The sequence below is a fragment of the Natrix helvetica genome (assembly GCF_964273705.1).
Source record: "Natrix helvetica genome assembly, chromosome: Z".
NCBI lineage: Eukaryota > Metazoa > Chordata > Lepidosauria > Squamata > Natricidae > Natrix > Natrix helvetica.
In genome coordinates this window covers 85,656,309-85,679,162 of record NC_138554.1, presented here as the reverse complement: position 1 = coordinate 85,679,162, position 22,854 = coordinate 85,656,309, and the positions used below count along the sequence as shown (strand labels likewise).

The window sequence follows — 22,854 nt, the reverse complement described above, 5'->3', positions numbered from 1 at the left end:
GGGGACACTGATGAAGCTTATCGTGTGCATACTAATTATGCCAGAAGACATAGGCTCCCGAGAAAAGTGCATGTAAGATTTGCCAAAAAAACAACAACTAGAGATGAAGTGTATAAAAAAACTAGAGAAGGGACAATTGCATTCCAGGGAAAAGAGTTGATCATGCTTAAACAGATTCCATGGAGAATTCATGAATAATGTAGACAATACCAATTTTTAACAAATCAGTTAAATAAAAACAGAATAATGTACAGATGGTTGGTACTAGAAGGGGTACTGGTATCTTGGCAAGGAAAAAGATATAAGATAGAGAATATAGAAGAAGTGCAGGAATTATATGAAAAATACTGTGCATGGGAAGAAGAACAAGAAAGTAAAGAGGACCTAGAAAATAGAAGTCAAGAGGAAGAAACATCAGAAGACAAGGAAAGAAACAGGAAAGAAGAACAGAGGCAAGAAAGAGAGGGAGCAGAAAGGGAAGGTGCGAGAGGAAAAAGTCAGATACAAACCAGAAGCAACGAAAAAAAATCCATCTAAAGATGGACCAGGAAATAACAATTATTTCTTGATAATTGAATGGACTGAACGCACCAAGAAAAAAAGAGTGCAGATGTTTAATAAACTTAAGAAACTGAAGGTAGATATAACCTGCATACAGGAAGTGAATGACTACATGGCAATAAAAACTAGAAAACAAAAAGAGCAACACGAATGTATGCAAAAGGAACTTATGGAAGCTGAAGATGAACTACAGAAAACCCAAATAATAAAATTTAAAAAGAAAAAAGAGATATAATAAAACATAAGATCAACTTAATAACTCAAAATGAATTAGCACAGAAAATGGCCAGACAAAATTACTTTGAATAAGCCAACAAACCTGGATGATGGCTGGCATACAGGCTGAAGAATGAAAGAGAAAAAAGGTTGATATATCAATTAAAAGATGATGAGGGAAGAATTCAATACAAAGCGGAAGAAAAGAAGCATATTATTCATAAATACTTCACAAAATGATACGCACCAGATAGTATGGAGGAAAACAAAATAAAACATTATTTAAACACAGAAAAGATAACACCAATCTCAAAAGAGCAAAGGGAGGTGATAAACAGGCCAATAACATTAGCCAAAGTGGAATTAGTCTTGAAAAACCAGAAAAATAATAAAACCCCAGGACCAGATGGAATACCGGTGGAGCTATACAAATAAAATAAAATAATATTGGAAGAGATAGGAGTGGAAATGTTTAATGAAGTTTTAGGAAAAGCCAAGATACCTGAATCATGGACAGAAGCAATAATATCGCTAATCCTGAAAGAAGAAACCAATCTACAAGAAATCCAAAACTACAGACCAATTTCATTACTAAATTCTGATTATAAAATATTTGCAGCAATTATGGCAGGAAGAATTAAACAGGTTTTAAATGAATGAATACACCAGGACCAAAACAGATTTTTACCTCACAGATACATTAAAAATAATACAAGAGTCATCCTAGACCAGCGATGGTGAACCTTTTTTGGCTCATGTGCCATAAGTGGGGGGAGCGCAAGGGGGTCATGTGCAGATGTGCCGCACCCATAATACAATGCATGACCCCCCCAGTGTGCATGCGCGCACTACAGGCGCAACCTCCCCATTTTTGCATGCTTTTTTTTGCCCTCCCCTGGCTCTAGAGGCTTTATAGGAGCATGGGGAGGGCGAAAACAGCCTCCCCCACCCCCCCCCGAAGCCCTCTGGAGGCTTCAGGGACCTACAGAAGGCTTCCCTGAAGCCTCCGAAGCAGTCACAATGACCCTCCGAGCAAACTGGAAGTCACTTCCGGTTTGCTCGGAGGGTTGTTTTCAGCGCTCCGAAGGCTTCAGGGACCATCAAGAAGCTTCCCTGAAGCCTCCGAAGCAGTCACAACGACCCTCCGAGCAAACTGGAAGTCACTTCCGGTTTGCTCAGAGGGTCGTTTTAAGCACTCCAAAGGCTTCAGGGACCGTCAAGAGGCTTCCCTGAAGCCTCCGGGGCAGTCAAAATAACCCTCCGAGCAAACAGAAAGTATGTTCTTGAATTTCCGGTTTGCCCGGAAAATAACCCTCCGATCAAACAGAAAGTATGTTCTTGAATTTCCAGTTTGCCCGTAGGGCTGTTTTTTTTGCGCTCCAGAGGCTTCAGGGACCATCAAGAAGCTTCCGTGAAGCCCCCGAAGCAGTCACAACGACCCTCCGAGCAAACCAGAAGTCACTTCCGGTTTGCTTGGAGGGTTGTTTTAAGCGCTCCGAAGGCTTCAGGGACCATCAAGAAGCTTCCTTGAAGCCTCCGAAGCAGTCACAACGACCCTCCGAGCAAACTGGAAGTCACTTCCGGTTTGCTCAGAGAGTCGTTTTAAGCACTCCAAAGGCTTCAGGGACCGTCAAGAGGCTTCCCTGAAGCCTCCGGGGCAGTCAAAATAACCCTCTGAGCAAACAGAAAGTCTGCTCTTGAATTTCCGGTTTGACTGTAGGGCCAGTTTTTTGCGCTCCAGAGGCTTCAGGGAAGCTCATGAAGCCTCCGGAGGGCCTCTGAGGCGCTGGGGGAGGCTCTTTTCGCCCTCCCCAGGCTCCTATAAAACCTCTGGAACCTGGGGAGGGCGAAAAATGGCTTTAAAAAGGGTGAACTCAGCTGGCCAGCGCGCACATGCGCGCTGGCCAGCTGACAGGGCAGCGCCACCCATAGGTTCGCCATCACTGTCCTAGACATAATAGAATATTACGAGGCGCATCCAGAAAAACAGATGGTTCTGGTTTTCCTTGATGCACAAAAAGCATTCAACAACGTAATTTGGAAATTTATAATAACACTATTACACAGGATGAAATTCAGAGGAAAATTTACAAAAATGATAGAAAAACTTTATAACAGTCAGATAGCCAAAGTTCTGATGAACGGAGAACTAACAGAGAAGATCGAAATAAAAAAGGGAGTCAGGCAGGGATGCCCCCTCTCTCCTTTGCTGTTTATATTAACCCTGGAAATTTTATTAAATGAAATTAGGAAGGACCAGGGAATAAAAGGTTTGAGACTCAAAAACGAAGAATATAAGGCCCAAGCTTATGCCGATGACTCAGTATTTGTTCTAGAAGATCCATTAGAATCCAGTCTGAAATTAATTAAAAAATTAGATGAATATGGGGAAGTGGCAGGATTAAAAATCAATAAAGGCAAAACAAAAATGATAACCAAGAATATGACAAAAAAGCAAGAAGAGGAACTGGAATTAGCAACTAGAATGCAAATAACTAAGAAAGTGAAATACTTGGGGGTCTGGGGGTCTGCAAAATGTTCCACAATTAAGGATGATAATTATAATAAACTAGTGACACAAATAAAGAAAGATTTAGAAAGCTGGAAAAATATTCAGCTATCACTAATGGGATGTATAGCCACAGTCAAAATGAATATTTTACCAAGAATCTGTTGCAAGCCGCACCTATTAACCCAGGTAAAACTTTCTTTCAAGAATTAAACAAAATTACTGCTAGGTTCATTTGGCAAGGATGAAAAGTGAGGATTAAACTAAAGTCAATGCAAGATAGCAAGGAGAGGGGAGGTTTAGCATTACCAAATTGGGAATTATACACATTCGCAGTAACAATAACATGGGTGAAAGATTGGATAGAGCTAAAGAATAAAAGAATTTTGACCTTAGAAGGCCATGATTTGCAAGCAGGATGGCATACATTCCAATGAGATAATAAAAATGACAGAAAGGACTATCCATCCAAATTTTATAGATATGAATAAAATGCTAAGATACAGAGACATAATTGACGGACAGAGAAATTTAAAAACAATTGGAGAATTGGCAGAACAAAACATGAAAGTTGACTGGCTAACCTACTTGCAAATCAAAACTAAACACAATAATGATACTAAAATATATGACATCAAAACAGAACCACACAAATTGCATAAAATAATTCATAGCTTGGATAGAAAGATGATAGGGAGAATATATAAATTTCTCCTGAAGCATAAAATGGAAGAGGAAATCGTGAAAGAACAAATGATAAAATGGGCACAGAACTTTGGCTATAATATTGAATTGGATAAATGGGAAAAAAATTTGCAGAACAATGACACTATCAGTTGCATACAAGGAAAATCAGTAAAAAATGTTTTACACCTGGCACCTGGCACCAACAAGGTTAGCTAAAATCTCAACAAATACCTCCCCAAAATGCTGGAAATGTGAATCAATACATGGAACATACTATCACTTATGGTGGACGTGTGAGGAGGCTAAAATTTTTTGGAAAAGGATCAAAAAGTGGCTAGAGGTAATAACGGGTGTTAAAATAGAATGGAAACCTGAAGTTTTTTTATTAGGAATAATGACTGTGAAATATAAAAAAGAAATTCAGTATTTAATATTACATATAATTACGGCGGCAAGGATTGCCTTTCCCCAGAAATGGAAATTAATTCCAAGCGAAGATGAAATAATAAGAAAGGTTATGGGCTATGCTGAAATGCACAAATTAACAAAAAAAATCCAGGGAAAAGAAGAAACAGAATACTACCAGATATGGGATAAATGGTATAGGTGGCGGGAGTAAAGAAACAAGGATCAATGAAGGAAGACAACAAAGCCAAAAAAAAAGTAGTTAAGGAGAATTAACACACATATATATGTATCCAAGTGGTTTAAACTTACTAGAGGTAATCAGCCAATATAGCAGACAGAGGAGTAAGATAAGAGGGTTAAGAATGGTGAAATACAAATGAAATATAATAGAAGGGGAAACAATATAAGGTGAGCGATATCAATTGGCAATTGCTATTAGAAAAAACAGGAAGCTCCTGTTCATATTGTATTGTGTAAATGTGGTGTACGTCTAAGTTTTGTGTGTGTGTATTTTACATGTTTGTAAATATTTTTTTTAAAGGTTTTGTCTTCCCCTGGCCCCCAGGAGCACTCTGCAGGCTTCAGCAGGGCTGGGGTAAGGCATAAATGCCCCCATTTTTCACCAAAGCCTGCAGAGTGCTTCTGGGGGGTGGAGGAAGGCAAAAACACCCCGTTTTGGTGGAAAACGGCCTGTTTTTCACCCATTTTTCACAAAAAGGGGATGCGGGGGCAAAAATGGCTGTATTCGGTGTATAAGATGCAGCAACATTCCCATGCTCTTCTAGGGGGGGGGAAGGTGTGTCTTATACTCTGTAAGTGCTGTTATTGTAGGTTTTTGGCCATGCCCACCCAGTCACATGACTGCCAAACTACTCCCCCCCGGTCACATTACTGCCAAGCCACGCCCACAAAATAAGCCATGCTTATAGAACCGGTAGTAAAAAAATTTGAAACCCACCACTGCTGCACTGGCTTCCAGTTGCATTCTGGGTGAAATTCAAGGTGTTGCTTATTTCCTTTAAAGTCCTACATAGCACAGAGTCAAGTTATTTGCCAGACTACCTCTCCCTGAAAGCATCTGCTTGTCCTATTAGGTTAGATAGGAATGTGCTAGTGGTGGGTTTCAAAAAATTTTAGAACATCTTCTGTAGTGTGGCCTGTTTTGTGGGAGTAGCTTGCCAGCCATGTGACTGGGTGGGCATGGCCAACTTATAAAATGTGGTGAAACTCACTTAACAACGCTCTTGCTTAGCAACCAAACTGTTGGCTCAGAAACTCTGACATTTGAAGCACGCAAGTCTTAAAGCTGTCAAGTTACAAGACCCTTGCACCCCTAACCCTTTAGAAAAAAACCCCAGGGGTGTTCAAACTTGACAGCTTTAAGACTTGTGGACTTCAACTCCCAGAATTCCTCTTCTCGCTCTTCATCTTGATGATGTGCGGACGGGAGGGGGGAGGGTGCTGGAACCAGTTCTAAATGCACTGTAGATTAGAACTGGCAAGAGCCCACCCTTGGAATGTGCCCTCCTGTTCCACTCATTTAAATGTTGCCATTTAACAAGTGATGGGACTCAGAGGCATGATTTCATGGTGGCCACCTTAGCCCTTTGGAATGGATTCCCACCTGACTTCCAAGGGATCCTTGTCCTTTTAGCCTTCCAGAAGGCTACGAAGAGTTCGACTTTTTCCTCAAGTATTGGACTAGGATAGGGGTTGAGCTGCGGGATGACTGCCCTGGTGCCTGAGGGAAATGTACTTTTACCTTTTTTCATTTTTATAGATTATTGTAAGCCCCATGAAATCCTCATATGAACTAGGAAGCTATATAAATACTGTAAATTAATTAATATTGCCAAAAATAATTAATATTGAAAACAGTGTATTAAACAGATGGATTATGAGGCCAGTAAGACAAACAGGGCTGCTGTTCTTGTTGTTTTTAAAAATCTGCTTTCCTAACCATACTTTTTGCTATCAATTGCAACAAACTAAAAAATGTGAAAGAAACAGATATTAGCCACCTTTGTAATTTCCTTCCTTCCTTCCTTCCTTCCTTCCTTCCTTCCTTCCTTCCTTCCTTCCTTCCTTCCTTTCTTCTTTCCTTCCTTCCTTCCTTCCTTTCTTTCATTTCAACACTGACTCCAGGTGCTGTAATACAAAAAAAAACCACTAAACATAAAAGAAGAAAATAGCGAGATTGACAGATAACCAATTACTGGAGTGGTGCATAGCGGAAGTCAGGGGGGTGGGTTTGATTGAAAGGTGAGGGAGGGTTAGGGTGGAGGGTGGGGAAATATATATGTATAATTAATTTAGAAGATGGGACTAATGGGATATTGTTACTTTAAGAGAAATTTATGTTATGATTTATATATGTTCAATTAATTTAGAAGATGGGGTTAATGGGCTATTGTCACTATAAGAGAAATTTAAATTATGATTGTTGGGAGATGAGGGGGTACAATATTTGAATGAGAAACTTATCTTAAGACGGGGGGAGGGAAGAAGGTATAGTATTTGTATGTGATCTATATTATATGTCGGGGGGGTAAAAAAAAGGGGGGGAATTTGTTTGTATAAAACTTTTTCAATTAAAAAAAAAGAAGATAAAGACAGATAACCAGGTGCTGTGCCATAAAATATTTTTTAGGAGATCATCAGCACTTGAATTTTCTGACTATCCCAGAAGCACCCAGAAGTTCACTGTAATCAGTGGAGATCGCATTAACAAAAGTCCTGCATGGCCATTTAGTAAAAATTGATTAGAAGCATTAGAATGCAGGTTTCCTGTCATCTTCAAAATTCAGAAAAACATATATTGCAGAAGGGAAATACTGCAATTTCATATGTAGGCAGTGCCCCCTTTGATTCCAGCATACAGTCCCCTCTACAAATGTATATGAAGAACCCTTGCATTAAAGTACATCTACAGTAGATAGACTTAAAATGGACCAAAAGACAATTGTTTGTTAGCCTAAAGGATGAAATTTACAGGATTTGAAATTAATCATTTTCTTTTCTATTCCACCCAAATCTATGTTAAAATCAGTTCCACACAGTGACAGCTACACCACTGGTGGGATTCAAACATTTTTACTACTGGTCTGTAGACAGGGCTGGGTGTGGCATGGCTTGGGGGCATGGCTTGGTGGGTGTAGCAGGGGAAGGATACTGTAAAATCTCCATTCCCACCCCACTCCAGGAGAAGGTTACTGCAAAATCCCCATTTCCTTCCAATCAGCTGGGACTTGGGAGGCAGAGAATAGATGAGGGCAGGGCCATTAAGAGATGGTATTTACCGGTTCTCCGAACTACTCAAAATTTCCACTAGCTGTTCTCCAGAACTGATCAGAACCTACCTCTGAGCTACACCAGTGGAGAAGTGTCATTATTCCAGATAAATTTTTATTGCACTTCACTGGCATACATATATAGTTATTCTGTATATTTCACCACATATTGGCTGTCTTGTACTTGCATTTAGAGTTTCCATTTCATTTCATAATACAATACGCATGACTAAAATCATTTCCATTAAAACTGCAGTGTTAAAATATTCACTTTGACTGTATTTTTAATTTTGTCTTCACAAGTTACATTATTACTTTTATCATTACATTTATAATGAATGTGTTATAAATATCTAATTGACAGAAGCCTGTAATGGCAAACTATTACCTTATTATTGCTCAGGAAAATAATTGAATAATTGGCCATGTAGTTACCGGGAACTGAACAATATCTTTTTTATGATAAATAATAGTTTTATCTAAATCTCTAATTATTCCAAAGAATAAATATATTGTATACAAAAACCCTAGCAATCTAAAATGTTTTTAAAAGACACAAATTAACCAAGTTTAAATAGTCAGGTACAACATGGACAGTCTATATATGGATGACATGGAATCTATGTACTAACAAATGCAATGATCTCTCAGGAAATTGCATGAGCATAGGAAATGTGGATAATGTAAATAATGGAATTGGAAGTTTTGGGTCACATAGAATTTTCTCATGATTGTTAATTGAAAATGATCTTATAGTGGTTTTTCCATTGCTATGAAAAAGAATGTAGAGCAGGTATTCCCAACCATTCCATGCAAAAACTTGAGATGCAAAAACCTGGGTTTAGAAGTTTCAAAGTTATACTGCATATGCATAATTATATGCATATAATTATTTACTTTTGTAAGGGGTGCAACAATATATCAGAAGTGTTCTAGGAGGTGCGGGGTATAAAAAAGGTTGGGAACCCCTGATGTAGAGAAAAGAATTGTTTCTCTTCTCTAAAGGAATTATGGACTAGATGAATTTAGCAGAATAATAATAGTAATTATTTAAATTGTTAAATTAAAAGACATAAGACATCTTGAGATACATTTCTTATGGATAAAATATACATTATTTATTTCTACTGTATGAGAAAATAAGACTGCTTAACATTAATCAGCTTAATTTTAGTTTAATTACTAGAAATAGCACACATATATTATCATTCATTAGTAGATTCTTTCTTTATTTGGGATCACATTTTTTCCTGCATTACTAACTAAATATTAGAAATATTTAAAGTACATTCCAACCATTATTAATAACACATATTTACTCTTTCATTAAGGTCTCCTTGTGAAAGATATTCTACAAAAGTTCTCAGAAGCTCAATTTCCTCAGAAAAGAAAGATGATAGTCTATTCTGCAGTAAGTGTCTTTAAAATTCAGCCAGCAGCCATCCAGCCAACTATAGAATGCAAACAATTCTGCTGAACCTTAATGAAATTTAATAGTTGAAATCTGTGGAGGAGCACTGTCTTTATTAAAGTAGTTTTGTAGTGGCTTCTGGTCTCTTAATTTTGATGAAAGAGAATTATGATAGAATAAAACAATTGATTGGTAGTCTGACTGGTTAATTTTATTCCAAAAGTCACTATCAACTCTTAGCAACCATATCAATAAATTTTATTCAAGACAACTATTGAAAGAAATGTCCTTCTGGGTTTGGCTCCAAGTGGGGGAAAAGACACTGGAGACATGAAGGCTGCTTGGAAAGATGGTTTAATGGTGGACAGGACCACATGGCCTGAGTCCTGAACAGAAAAGGTGATCACATGCTTCAATGTTGGGGAGAAGAAGAGAAGGGAGGCCTGAGATGCTGAGTCCCTGGTTTTATGCCCTCTCTGGCCTTTGATCTTGAGCTTGTATTCTGATTGGTTGTCAGACTCACATGGGGCCATGCAGGAGCAACTCTCTAGGTTGCGTTTTGAATCCAGGTTTGGTTGAGTTCTCAGATACCATGTGGTGAGTTGGGTAAAGGGCCAATATTATCATGCCTTAATCCCAACACTCTGGAGTTGGAGGGGAGAACTCTTTATTATGTAAAGGGACTGGCTTGGCCTTCTTAATGGCCCATTGACAAAGTGAGTGGGGGCAGGAAGCTACAAGGAGCTATTCTCTCTAAACATATTTCTTTCTTTTCACATCCAAGGAAATGTAATATTCTGCCTTTTCAATATTTCCTAGGATATTTCATTTCTCTGGGAGAGGGCTGATAACTTTCCACACAACTTACTTAGGTTTTATTTGGTTTTTAATACTGACACTATCAGTTATCAGATGTCATTATGGCTTATTCTAGCTACATTATTAGTCCAATTTTTTTTCAATCTTTTCTTCTCTAATTACTAGAGCCATGTTTTCCAATATGAGAGCTTCATTATCTGACCCTTAAATTTGTCTCAATGTTTCACTTATGCTCATTCCGAGTCCCTTTTGGGAGAGGGGGCGGTCTAGAAGCGCAGTAAATTCAGTTTTTCTGGCAACATTATAGTCTTTTGCCTTCTTCTGGGTTTCAGCTGATGTTCCCTCTTCTAGATTTATCCCACGACTACCAAAACCACCTGCTTTCACCTCCATTATGAATTACTTTAATCAATCTCCCACCTTCCTCCTTCCCCTTCTGACCTACCTATTCCTGCCAGCATTCTTTCAATGTCCCTGAAAATATTAAGATGGTACATCAGGTAGTAATTCCCTGGCCTTGTTTTAAAGATACAGGAGTCCTTCATGAAAAATGCATAATATAACCTGTAATTAATGCAAAGATCTGTGTGTATTTGGAGCAAAGAAAACATTGTTATTTACTACAGAAAAAAATAGTTGAAGAGGTATTATATGCATATCAATATAAAGAAATTGCAATTAGCAATATTCTATTCACAATAATATTAACAAATACCTTTCTCCCTCACTTTACAGCATGACACTACTCTTGGTGCTCTGCAGATGGCACTCAATATATACAATAATAAACTACCACCTTATGCCTCTTGCCAGATTTTTGAACAATATGAAGAAGAAAATGGGCAAGTATTTAACATGGGGAAGGGCATACTTATGAAATCAATTAAATTTTTCCTAGCTCCTGGATCTCCACAAAAGTACCTTGATGGACAAATATATAACAACATTAGAAACAGGTTGTTTGTGAATACATATTCATTCCCAGATTGGGTGATCAGTATCACATTCACAGATCTTTACACGCACACAAATCCCACTTTCTGTCCCAAACGTTCTTTTTCCACAACCTAATGTAGGTGCAATGGCTTTGTAGTAATTGCTTCTGTTAAAGAAAAAGGAATCAAAATCCTGCAGCTCACCCAGAAATTCACCAGTAGATCCTGAGCTACCTTCTTTCTACACATACTGTGATCTTCAGCTAGGACTGACAGATCTGAGCTGCAAAAATAAAAAAGGAGTTTTCTACTTCTACATCATGGTGACCAATGGTGGGTTTCCAAAATTTTTAGAACCTCTTCTGTGGGTGGTGCCTGCTTTGTGGGAGTGGCTTGTCGGCCATGTGACCAGTGGGAGTGGCTTGCCAGCCATGTGACTGAGTGGGGGGTGGCTTGGCAGTCATGTGACTGGTTGGGCGTGGCCAATTTGTAAAATGTGGTGAAACTCACTTAACAACGCTCTTGCTTAGCAACCAAAATGTTGGCTCAGAAACTCTGGCATTTGAAGCACTCAAGTCTTAAAGTTGTCAAGTTACAAGACCCTTGCACCCCTAACCCTTTAGAAAAAAAACCCTAGGGATGTTCAAACTTGACAGCTTTAAGTAAAGTCTTAAAGCTGTCAAGTTTGAACATCCCTGGGGTTTTTTAGATTTAGATAGGACTCTTAGAGGTGGGTGGGGCAATTGGTGAGCCAGCCAATCAGTGAGCAACGAGCGGGGCAAGCATGGTGAGGACGGGCAGGGGGAGGGTGCTGGAACCGGTTCTAAATGGCACAGTAGATTTGTGGAACCTCTTCTATAGAAGAGGTTAGAACTGGCAGGAACCCACCTCTGATGGTGACGTAGAGTTTTACAGTTGATCTGGTTCTGGTAGCTTTATCCTTAACAATCAATTGATTTTTGTTATCAAATGACAGCATCCATTCAATCTTGTCAGGACTAGGAAAATATTTTGCATTGATGGTCACATTTCTAATTTTGAATGCTCTATTAAATACTATATTAAAGAAGAGGAACTTCCCTATTAACAAAACAGGGAATGTCACAAACATCAATTTATTAATAGGTGAATAGGTGAGATTTATCTCTGCTCTTTCCTTCCAGGGTGCTCTCTATTATGTATCATCCCATAGGGATATAGAATACTTTTCTATATCCTGCAGCTTCCTATGGCTTTCCTTCAAACAGAAAAGCAAGAGAAAACTAGAACTTAATCTTCAAATATTCACGAGTTATTCTTTCTATACTAAAGTACTAGTTTTCTGGGCTAGTTCTTTTCTGGAGCAGTTCAGAACAGTGTCATGAAATGGTACTCCTTTTCAAATCAGAAAGTTTAAGAATCAGGTAGACAAATTGTGGTTCCATATGGATTATATTTCTCATTTCCAGAATGAATTTCTAGATCTGTACTGCATTTTTGAAAAATATCCTTCAACATGTGATTCCCCCCCCCCTCTTTTCTTGCTTCTGTAAATCAGAGTTCACACTATTGAAATGTATTTTCAAAATGACACTTCAAAAGAATCTTATCCTATCACATTGCCTGGCTGCTCATGTGCATGTCCACTACAACAGTTTGCAAAACTGGTTTTTCCCATCTTGGTAGACAACTGGGAAAAAGAATGTGAGAAGATAGACATTGATAAAGGTAATGATATTCCTATTATATTATTAAACATTGTTATTGCTGTTGTTCAATCTTAGCAAATCATGTAAGATGCTGCAAACAGAAGTGACTGTAAAATATTATAAATATATTTTGACCTACAATTGGAAACCAGATGTGACTTTTAGAATATTATTAAAGCACATCCTACATCCAAAGAAAATTCTTATGCATTTTCATATCCTATAGCATTAAACCTGTCTTATGAGCTGCCTCCTTCCCATCAGTGATTGACATAAGCAGCTTTCCCACTGGAGGAAATCTTACCCACTGAGATTGTCGGACTATTGACTAGTAGTTATGGGTTTAAATGTTTCTTCAAGTTCTAGAAGGTCTCAGAGAAGCAGTTTCTTGTTATGTGCTGGATTCATTGTGGGATCTCTCAAGACAAGTAGATTTGGTCGTCTCACCAAGATCATAAACAAAGGTTTGGATGACAAAAATTGCCAAATTTATCATATTGAGTTCTTTCACCATCTCTTTAGTGGAAGGTATGGCTACAGACTAAACTGTCAGGATCATCAAAACAAAGTACTATTTACTATGGCTGCCTTGTACCTTTTTGTACAGTAGTTGAATTGGAAAACCAAGATGAATCCTACTTTTGTCTTCTCAACTGAAGTCTATCATATGAGTTAGTATGACATTATGTTTTCATGTATTATGGTATGCTTTAGAAAAATGCTCCTATAGCACATCTTGCTCCATTTTTTCCAGTTAATATATATTAATATATATTTTAAGATAATCAGATTCTCTCTAAATGAATTGACACCCAAGATTGTTTTACAGCCATGCGTGATTAGCTGTATTTGATTATGATGAATGTTTTCTGACATTAATTATACCTATGATTGCTTGGGAGAAAAACTGTAATAAACAGAAGCAAAAAAAAAGTAAGTCAATTATAAAATAATAGTGATAACAGCACAATGGATACAAAAAGACACCTGTGTATATGAAAGCAATAAAACAATATGTACTGTTTTCTTTAGTTATACTATTCTATCACCCTGAAAACAAAACTATACAAAGCAAAACATGATCCCATTTGATCAGTCTTCTGTGTAGCTTGTGTGTTCTATCCGGCTGAAGTATGCTCAGCATCAGCACTTGGTGCATTCACCCTACAAGATTTCCTGATTCATCTCCAGGTTCATTAAAAAAAAACCAGGAAATTGCTTTCCAATGCATACTTGAACTACCATTATTACTATATACTGAGTTTTTACAATTAGAATGAAGCAATGTGTGTAGCAGCTAGTCAAGAAGGCAAATGAACTATTTGGCACTATTTAAGTTCAAAGCATGAGTATGCTGTTGCGGCCATTTTCGCTTCTTAACTTGCCACAGAACCAGGGGGAAGGGAATAATAGGTTTGGAATGCCAGTTCCAGGCAACAAGAAACCATCCCGTGGGAACCAAGGTCATCTAACCATATGGTCGGCAAGGATTTGGACACGTTTCCACAACAATACCTAGATATCTAATTGGACAATGTGACCTGCACATTGGTGCAGGTCACATTGAAGAAATTATTCTTTAACTATGTGAAAACTGCGGGAATTAAGTACAGCTGGTTTTGCTTTCACTCTCTGCCAAAATGATGTACTCAATAAAGTTTTACATAGAGATTGGATCATCTCAACAGTGCTTTCTCAGCTGGATTTGTCAGTCAGAACCCTGACATTAAACCAACTCTACCAAAATCCAACTAACAAATGAAAATTTGGGGGTCCTGAGCCCCAGCAACCTGTCTAGAAGAGCGGTGAAGACTCTGGGAAGATCATGGAGATGAAGCACAAAAGGGAACCAGCTGCAAAGAAAATCCTGGGGATGACCCAGGCATATTTCAAAACTCAGGTATGGTGATCCGCCCAAAAGCCCGAGCAGAGAAAGTCAAGCAACAGGCAGTGGGGGACAAGGCCACAGCAACTGAGGAACTCTATCAGGCAGAGGAAGAATTCTGGCAGATGAGGACACCGAAGACGGCTAAAGCCACGTTCCCTTTGATTTCCCCTAAAATGTCATTCACCCAAGTATCGAGGTGGAAAGTGAAGAAGGTAACAGGATGGGAGGTGTTAGATATTAACTCTGTCTGCTATAGTTTCCAAACAGGTCCTCTGTTCAGGCAGGAACCACAAGGGTGCCCAGAGAGAGAATCAAAGGTCACCTATCACACTGCGATAGGACAAGTCCACACTAAGCGGCCCAAAAAACTGAAGATCACTGTCCACATAGATGACGCTCCCTGCGAGCTTGAAATAGATACTGGATCGTCCTTAACTATCATGTCTTAGTCAACCCTGAAGCAAGCCATTCCGAGTCTTAAGAAACGGCAACTTCGCACCCCAGACATCAGCCTGGGAACCATGGGAACCAGATCCCCATCATCGTAGGATTCAAAGAATTCCATGCCAACCTGCCGGTGACTGTGGCCAAAAATGACCTGCAGAGCCTCCTGGGGCTCGGAATCAACTCCGTGAAAGAAGACAGCGCAGAGGCCATCTTTAAGGAGTTCGAGGACATCTTCAGCCCTGGTCTTGGTAAGTATGTGGGGATGCCAATTTCTTTTAATTTGGACCCCAACATAGCACTCATTAGGCTGAAGCCCAGGAGAGTCCCTTTCACTCTCTGGCCAAAAATTGATAGGGAAATTGACAAGCTAGTGAGCCAGGGAATCCTGGAACCAGTCGACCAGTCGACCACGCTCACTGGGAAACTCCCATTGTGACCCCGGTCAAGCCTGACGGGTCAGTCCGCATTTGCGCGGACTATAAATGCACAATTAACAATGCGCTACAACAAAGCGCATACCCTGTACCCACTGTACAGCATTTACTACATTCGCTAGGCCCAGGAAAATTTTTTGCTAAATTGGACATGGCGCAGGCATACCAGCAGTTGCCTGTAGATGGTGCCACAGCGGAGACTCAAACCATTGTGACACACAGGGGTGCATTCAAATGCCACCGCCTGCAATTTGGAGTTAGTATCGCCTCTGGACTGTTCCAAAGCATCATGGAATGACTTTTGCAGGGGATACCAGGAGTCATCCCCCATTTTGACAACATCTTGGTATCGGCTGCAAACAAGGCGCAACTTTTAAAAAGAGTTCGAATGGTTTTGGCTAGAATTAGAGAAAAGGGCCTCTGGCTTAAAAAAGAAAAATGCAAAGTTAATGTACCAAGGGTCGAGTTCCTGGGGTACATGATCGATGGCTCTGGGATTCACCCAACTTCACAAAAAGTAAAAGCAATCCAGGAAGCCCCCACACCCCGCACACAAACTGAGCTGCAGGCATTCCTCAGACTCCTTAATTTCTACAGCGTCTTTCTTAAACAGAAAGCTACCGTCGCTGAACCGCTCCACCATCTTCTGGCCAAGAATTCCAAGTGGTCCTGGGGCTGAGCCAAGGTTGCCGCATTCGCCATGGTGAAGCAACTGCTGACAGCTGACTCCCTGTTAGTCCAATACAGCCAGACCCTACCACTGATGTTAACCTGTGATGCATTGCCCTTTGGCATGGGCACCATCCTGAGCCACCGCATGCCCAATGGCACAGAAGCCCCTATTGCCTTTTACTCGTGAACCTTGTCTTCAGCAGAAAGAAACTACAGCCAGATGGACCGCGAAGCTCTGGCTGCAGTAGCTGGTGTCAAAAGGTTCCACGAGTACCTTTATTGCCGGGACTTCGAACTTTTAATGGACCACAAGCCGTTGTTGGGACTATTGGCTGGGGACCGACCTACCCCTGTTTTGCTATCCCCTCGCATGATTAGGTGGACTATTTTCCTGGCTGTGTACTCCTACAAACTGATACATTGCAGATGCGTTAAGTTGTTGCCCCCTTCCTGAACTATTGGCCGACCCCACTCCCGAGACACCGGTCCTACTTATTGACTGCTTGGACACTGGACCTGTCTCATCCAGTGATGTTGCCCGATTTTCGGCGAAAGGCCCCCCATCAAGCAAATCTTGAACTGGGTGTGGAGGGGGTCGCCCAAGGGGCCTGTTGGGGCTGAGCGAAAATTGTATGCTACAAAATGTGATGAATTGTCTGTCATTAATGGCTGTTTGCTGTGGGGGGACCGAGTGGTTACTCCAAACAAGCTGCGAAAGGCAGTATTGGAGGCTTTACATGTGGGGCATCCTGGTATTGTAAGGTTGAAGTCCTTGGCTAGGAGCTACGTCTGGTGGCTTAACATGGACAGGGAGATAGAGGAATAGGTGACTACCTGCACACCGTGCCAGGAGTCCAGACGAGCTCCCCCACTGGCGCCCGCTAAGGAGTGGGAGCGTCCTCAAGCACCGTGGTCTAAGGTGCACATAGATTTTGCTGGCCTAGTTCATGGCCAAACTTTCTTCACAGTTGTGGACGCATACTTGAAGTGGTTAGAGGTAGTCCTGATGGCCTCCACCATGGCAGAGGCAGTCATCAAGGTGCTACGGTGACTTTTTGCCATGCATGGCCTGCCCGATGTCTTGGTCTCTGACAATGGGCCCCAATTCACGGCCATGCAATTTGAGACCTACTTAGCAAGTCAGGGAATTCGGCATGCCATGGGTGCTCCATTCCATCCAGCTTCCAATGGTCAGGCGGAGAGAATGGTGCGATCTGCAAAAGAGGCCCTCGCCAGGATGGGCCTGGGGGATTGGCAAATATGGGTTGATCACTATTTGTTAATCCAACACATCACGCCAAGTGCCACTACCGGGAGAAGCCCCGCCGAGCTTCTCATGGGTCGCTGCCTAAGGTCCCACTTAGACCGGCTACACCCTAACTATTCTGCCGTATCGCCCCTGACTCAACAAACTAAATTTGAAACTTTAGCGTAGGGGACTCGGTATACGCCCACAACTACGCCGGGGGAACTCTGTGGATCCCTGCTACGGTGATAGGCATCACCGGGCCTCGCTCTTATTTGTTAGAGCTAGAGGATGGTAGAAATTGGAGGAGGCATGTCGACCAACTCCGTGGCCACCTCTCCCACTCCAATCTGAGAACACCAGACAAAACTCCCAAACAACTCAGCCAAGGCCCTACCCAATGGGAACGAGTGCTCACTCCCTCTACAGCCAAGTCAAGCCTGAGGGTACCAGGGGACTTATCTGAATCTGTTGCAGGCCCACAGCGAGCTCCAAACGAGCAAGTCCTAGAAGCTCCAGCCACGGCCTGGGAAAAGTTCCAGGAGGTTCCACCGAGCGGAGCTGGAGAGCAGACAGGCCTGTCTGACCTGCCCAAAGAACCAGTTCCAAATGAACTGCGCATGTCTAGTAGGACAAAACAAAAACCCGCCTACCTACGTGATTACGTGACCAATAGAAACATCCTAAGAGGGGAGGGATGTTAGATATTAACTCTGTCTGCTATAGTTTCTAAACAGGTCCTCTGTTCAGGCGGGAATAGAGATTGAATCCTATTGGTTAAGAGTTCTGACAGCTCCCTATAAAAGGGCTGCTGTCAGACCAAGAAGCTGCTGGATTGTACAGACTTGTTGCATTACAATAAAGAGCTGTTGTTACGTTAAGCCAGCGGTTCTCAAATAGTGGGGCGCGCCCCCCTGGGGGGGCGCGAGGCTCCGTAAAGGGGGGCGCGAAGGCTCCCTTTCCATCTGGGTGCAACGGCGGCGAAGGCGTGGGCGAGGCATAATATATGCCGCCTGGAAGTGGCAGCACTTCGGACTGTGGATTTTCATTGGAGCCGCGGGCTGGAGCTGTGCAAGAAGCCTGCTCGGGCGGGGGTGGGAGGGAGGGAAGCATGGGACCACCCGTCTTCGCCACCGCGTAGCTCGCCTCCCCACTAGCAGCTCCACCGCCAGCATTCCGTCTGGAAGCTCCACCGCAACAGCCGCTGTTGGGAAAGGGACAAAGGGGCGGCGGTCGCCCGATCTTGCCACCGCCACCCCTTCGCCCCTGGTAACGGCGACTGTTGTGCTGCTGCTTCCAGCTGGGATGCTGGAGGAGCTGCTGGCAGGGAGGGAGGGAAGAAGGGCAGAAGGGAGGTGGAAGGAAGGAAAGAAAAGCAGACACGCCGGAGGGAAAGAGGAAAGAAGGCAAGCAGGCAGGAAGGAGGCAGAAGGAAGGAGGGAAGAATGGAACTGGAAGGGAGGGAGGGAAGGAGGGAGGGAGAAAGGAAGGATAGGAGGATAGGGAAAGAGGAAAGAAGGCAGGCAGGCAGAAGGGAGGGAGGTGCAAGGAAGGAAGAAAGCATAGATAAGCAGGAGGGAAAGAAGGCAGGCAGGCAGGAGGAAAGAGGAAGGAGGGAACTGGAAGGGAGGCAGGGAAGGAGGGAGGGAGAAAGGAAGGATAGGAGGATAGGGAAAGAGGAAAGAAGGCAGGCAGGCAGAAGGGAGAGAGGTGCAAGGAAGGAAGGAAGCATAGATAAGCAGGAGGGAAAGAAGGCAGGCAGGCAGGGGGAAAGAGGAAGGAGGGAACTGGAAGGGAGGCAGGAAGGAAGGGAAGGAGGAAGGGAGGGTGGAAGGAAGGATAGACAAGTAAGAGGGAAAGAGGAAAGAAAGCATGTGACTACGGTGGGAGACGAGGAAAGACCGGTGTCCTATGTTATGCAGAGGTGTACTTATAACAATTTTATAGACAAATGATACTATTTACAGTCGCGCGGGGGGGGGGCGCGCGAAATGTTTTCTTCTTCCTAGGGGGGGCATGACAGAAAATAATTGAGAAGCACTGCGTTAAACCAATGTCTGCCTTCTTGCTACCCAATCTAACAGGAGGAATTAGGTGAATGGAGATACCCGACAGCCTGCCGCAGCTCCTCAGTGGAGCAGATGAGGGAGAAGTTCCTCAGCCTGGAGGTGCACGGAGCAGAACAGGGATGGAGGATAAAGCCACTTGTTGAAGTGATGGCTTTGCTAGCCCCATTGCCCCTGCCATTTCTGGGGCCAAGTCCAGCAGCCATCGTCAGGGCTGCTGATCCCCAGCAAGTGGCTGTGCCTCCACCCAATCTTTCTTCCTAAGCTAGATATGGGGACAGTTAAACCGATTGCTTTCAATCTATGCCAAAATGATGTGCTCAATAAAGTTGTACATAAAAAGATTGGATCATCTCAACAGTGCTTGCTCAGTTGGATTTGTCGGTCAGAATCCTGACAACTATTCTCTCACGGATTCTTGGTAGCAGGACAAATTTGTGTGCTCATGCAATTTCTTTCCAAGCAAATTAAACTTTATTGTAGCTTACAGTAGGTATGGAATATCATTTTAGGGATTATTAAATCTGGAGTTATCCCACATCTGCCCATTTGCCTGCCTACTTTATAGCCTGCCTTCCTTGACTGGGAAATAATGAATGGACAAACTATACATTGCATTCTAGAACTCCAAGATCCTTTCAAAGTTACATAATGTTCAGCAACATTTTGTTAATTTTTAGATTATGTAATCCATCCATTAATGGATGTATAAGTTATTTTGACATTCTAAATCGACACTTAATTATTCCAACAGAAAAATTCCCTGAACCTGCTGATGATCCACTGGTGCCAACAGAGAAAGTGAAGATATAAAAGCCACTGCTGAGACCATGAAGCTTTAATTTCCAAAGAGTGCAATCCCCGATCGTAGGACAGAGGATAAGCCCATGCAAGAAGCAAGTGCACATGGCATCAGCTTTTGGGGAGAGTAAGAAAGGCTGAAGTCTTCAGTTAAAGTTTCCAAGTTGTCAAGCAAGCAGAACTGGAGGCTTTCAGTTAAAGCTTTGATGTTATCTAAGACCTACTGCAATCTTACTCCAAGGGCACCTCCTCAGTACCAAGAACACAAGCCAAAAAAGTACAGAAATGCTTTTCTGAATGGAAGTTAATAAAGAAAAACAACATGTTGTAGTTATGCTATTTTGTGTTTAAAACTTTAACAGCAAAAAAAATGTTTAAAATGTTCTATTCTGTACATAAAATAAACTCAAGAGATTAAAACAAACCCATCATTTATTTAGTTAAAGCATAATTGTGGAAAATTAGCTGAAAAGCATTGTTTAATACACATAAATGTAGTTTGTAATACAAATCAATGAATAGAGTTGTTTGGTAATCCGCAAAACGTTTGATGTAATCAGTTTTGCTCTACTTGTAATAATCACTGTAGTCATGTGCATTTTCTGTAATTGTTTTAAGGCTTACTTTACAATTAATTCAACAGATTTGTTTTCTTAAAATACTTCAATACATGTTTGATGTTCATGGTTACCAATTAATATTTCAGTGTGTTGTATAAATGTAGTTTTCACTTATCTGTATTTATAAAGTTTATAGAACTTTATAAAATTATTCTGTGAGACAGCTTAAAGTATTGGTATATAAACAGTTTTATGAAGAGCCAATATCTATCATATAAATCTCCTACATTTAATTTCCATCACAAATCACCTAGAATATAGCTATGAAGATTTAGTTATTATAATAAATATGTTAGTCTTCAAAATGATGTGTCTTAGTTTTTGCTGCCATACATTGTATGCATTGCCACCGCATGATTATGAATAAAATTATAAATAAGAAAGCAACTCAACATAATTACTTTGACAGTATATCCCATTATATGTCATTAACAAGATTACAGAGAAAAATAATTGGCAGGAATAGTCAAACGAACTAGCACTGGCATGTGTTATAATAATGCCAAAATTCTGAAATATATGTAGATATGTCGCAAGCTCTGTACTTTTGTACTTTTTGCAACATCATACATAAGTATATAAGAAACAAAGTTTGCCTTTTAGCATTTCATCACTTGCTCCCTCTTGGATGCTTAGTATTGAGGAGTCTTTATTGATTAGCCCTTGGGACCTATCAAAGTGCAAAGTTCCAAAAACAAATTATTACTAAAATTTGATAAAAGCAATATAAAATGGAATTTGATAAAATGCAATTTAAAATGGAATTGGAATAAAATACAATCTAAAATGGAATTGGAATAGAATACAATAATTTAAGATATTGATAAAATATAATAGAATTATATTTCGGTGTCACCCCGGCAATCTACCCCAATCAGTCCCACATATTCAATCGAACCATTTTGTTTAAATACTGTGCTGTGTTAAATGTTATTTTCCAGTTCTGGCTGTACATAAGGTAAGTTCAGGAGTGTGTTTCAAAAATTTTTACTTCCGCTTTGGTGGACATGGCTAAATGAGGGGGAGGCATGAGACTGAGTGGAATCTAAAGGCGGATAACTTAGTAAAACAATTCCATGATAAGTTTCCCGATAAGCCAAAGGGTCCCTCTAGGTGGGGGGAAGAGGTGGTTAATTCTGTTATGTTAACTCCTACATTATTCTCTTTTCAAGAAATGTTTTTCTTCTGAGGAGAGGCCACCTATCAGGCCTGCAGCCAGTTCCTTTTGGGATCTTTGGCCTGCCACACTAATAATTTATTCTACTATGCTTTTTCATTCATGGAAAATTGGGAGGGGGAATAGTAAGGAGTAGAATGTGATGATGTCAAAATAAAATTCCTTTCTAGAATCCAAGGTCATGCTTTGTCTCTATCCCTCTGCACCTGACCAGAACTGGATGGGTGGAACTGCCACCATGGCAGTGGGAGATTGGGCCATGTGATGGGTTTGTGGGTGTGGGGCAGGATCTTGAACTTTCAACTAGGTGGGGAAAACCGGGAAGCTTTCAGATTCGGGTTTTCCCAGATGTGCCAACATGACTTTCTTAATAAATTGGAACTTTGAGCAATACTTTGCCTTGGGCTCTGATTTAATTTTGGATGTTATTTAGAACCCTGACATTAATATTGCCTTAGTATCAACTTTGGCCCAAATTAACCTTATATTTTGAGCCACCTCTACCTTTTTGGTGAGCTATCTATCAACCATGCTGCATGGTCTTAAATCTGAGTGGCGTCACTGTTAGATCAGGTAATGATAAGGCACACTCAGGCTAAAGGCAACAACAGCTCTTTATTAACTCAGTAGCAACTATGTAGAATCCAGCGAAGGTTGAGTCAGACAGCAGCCCTTTTATAGGGAGCTGTCAGACCATTCGATCAATGAGATTAAACCTCTGTTCTTGCTGGAACAGAGGACCTTGGTGGAAACCATTATAGCTGAAGCTAGTATCTAACACCCCTCTCCTCTTAGATGGAGTAATCCTACTGGTTACGTAGTCACACAGGTAGGTGGGTTTTTTGGTAACTCTGCCTGACCTGCGCAGTTCAGTCGGAGGGTGTTCTTTAGGCAGGTCAGATGGAACTGTTTGCTCCGCAGCTCCTCTTGGTGGAAGCTCCTGGAAGCTTTCACAGGCCGCGGCTGGAGCTTCTAGAGC

At 41.2% G+C, this 22,854-nt stretch overlaps 1 protein-coding gene across 1 annotated transcript in view; it reads left to right on the top strand.

The window, feature by feature from the left end:
- LOC309381797 (prostatic acid phosphatase-like) overlaps nucleotides 1–19,541 on the top strand; it is a gene marked incomplete at both ends in the record, with an annotated part of 137,486 nt that extends 117,945 nt beyond the window's left edge. Inside the window, 3 exons of the mRNA XM_081933081.1 lie at nucleotides 9,003–9,082; nucleotides 10,637–10,747; nucleotides 19,296–19,541. Of these exons, the coding sequence (XP_081789207.1) occupies nucleotides 9,003–9,082; nucleotides 10,637–10,747; nucleotides 19,296–19,541 (437 nt within the window). The remainder of the gene's footprint in view (nucleotides 1–9,002; nucleotides 9,083–10,636; nucleotides 10,748–19,295) is intronic.
- Nucleotides 19,542–22,854: the final 3,313 nt, after the last annotated feature.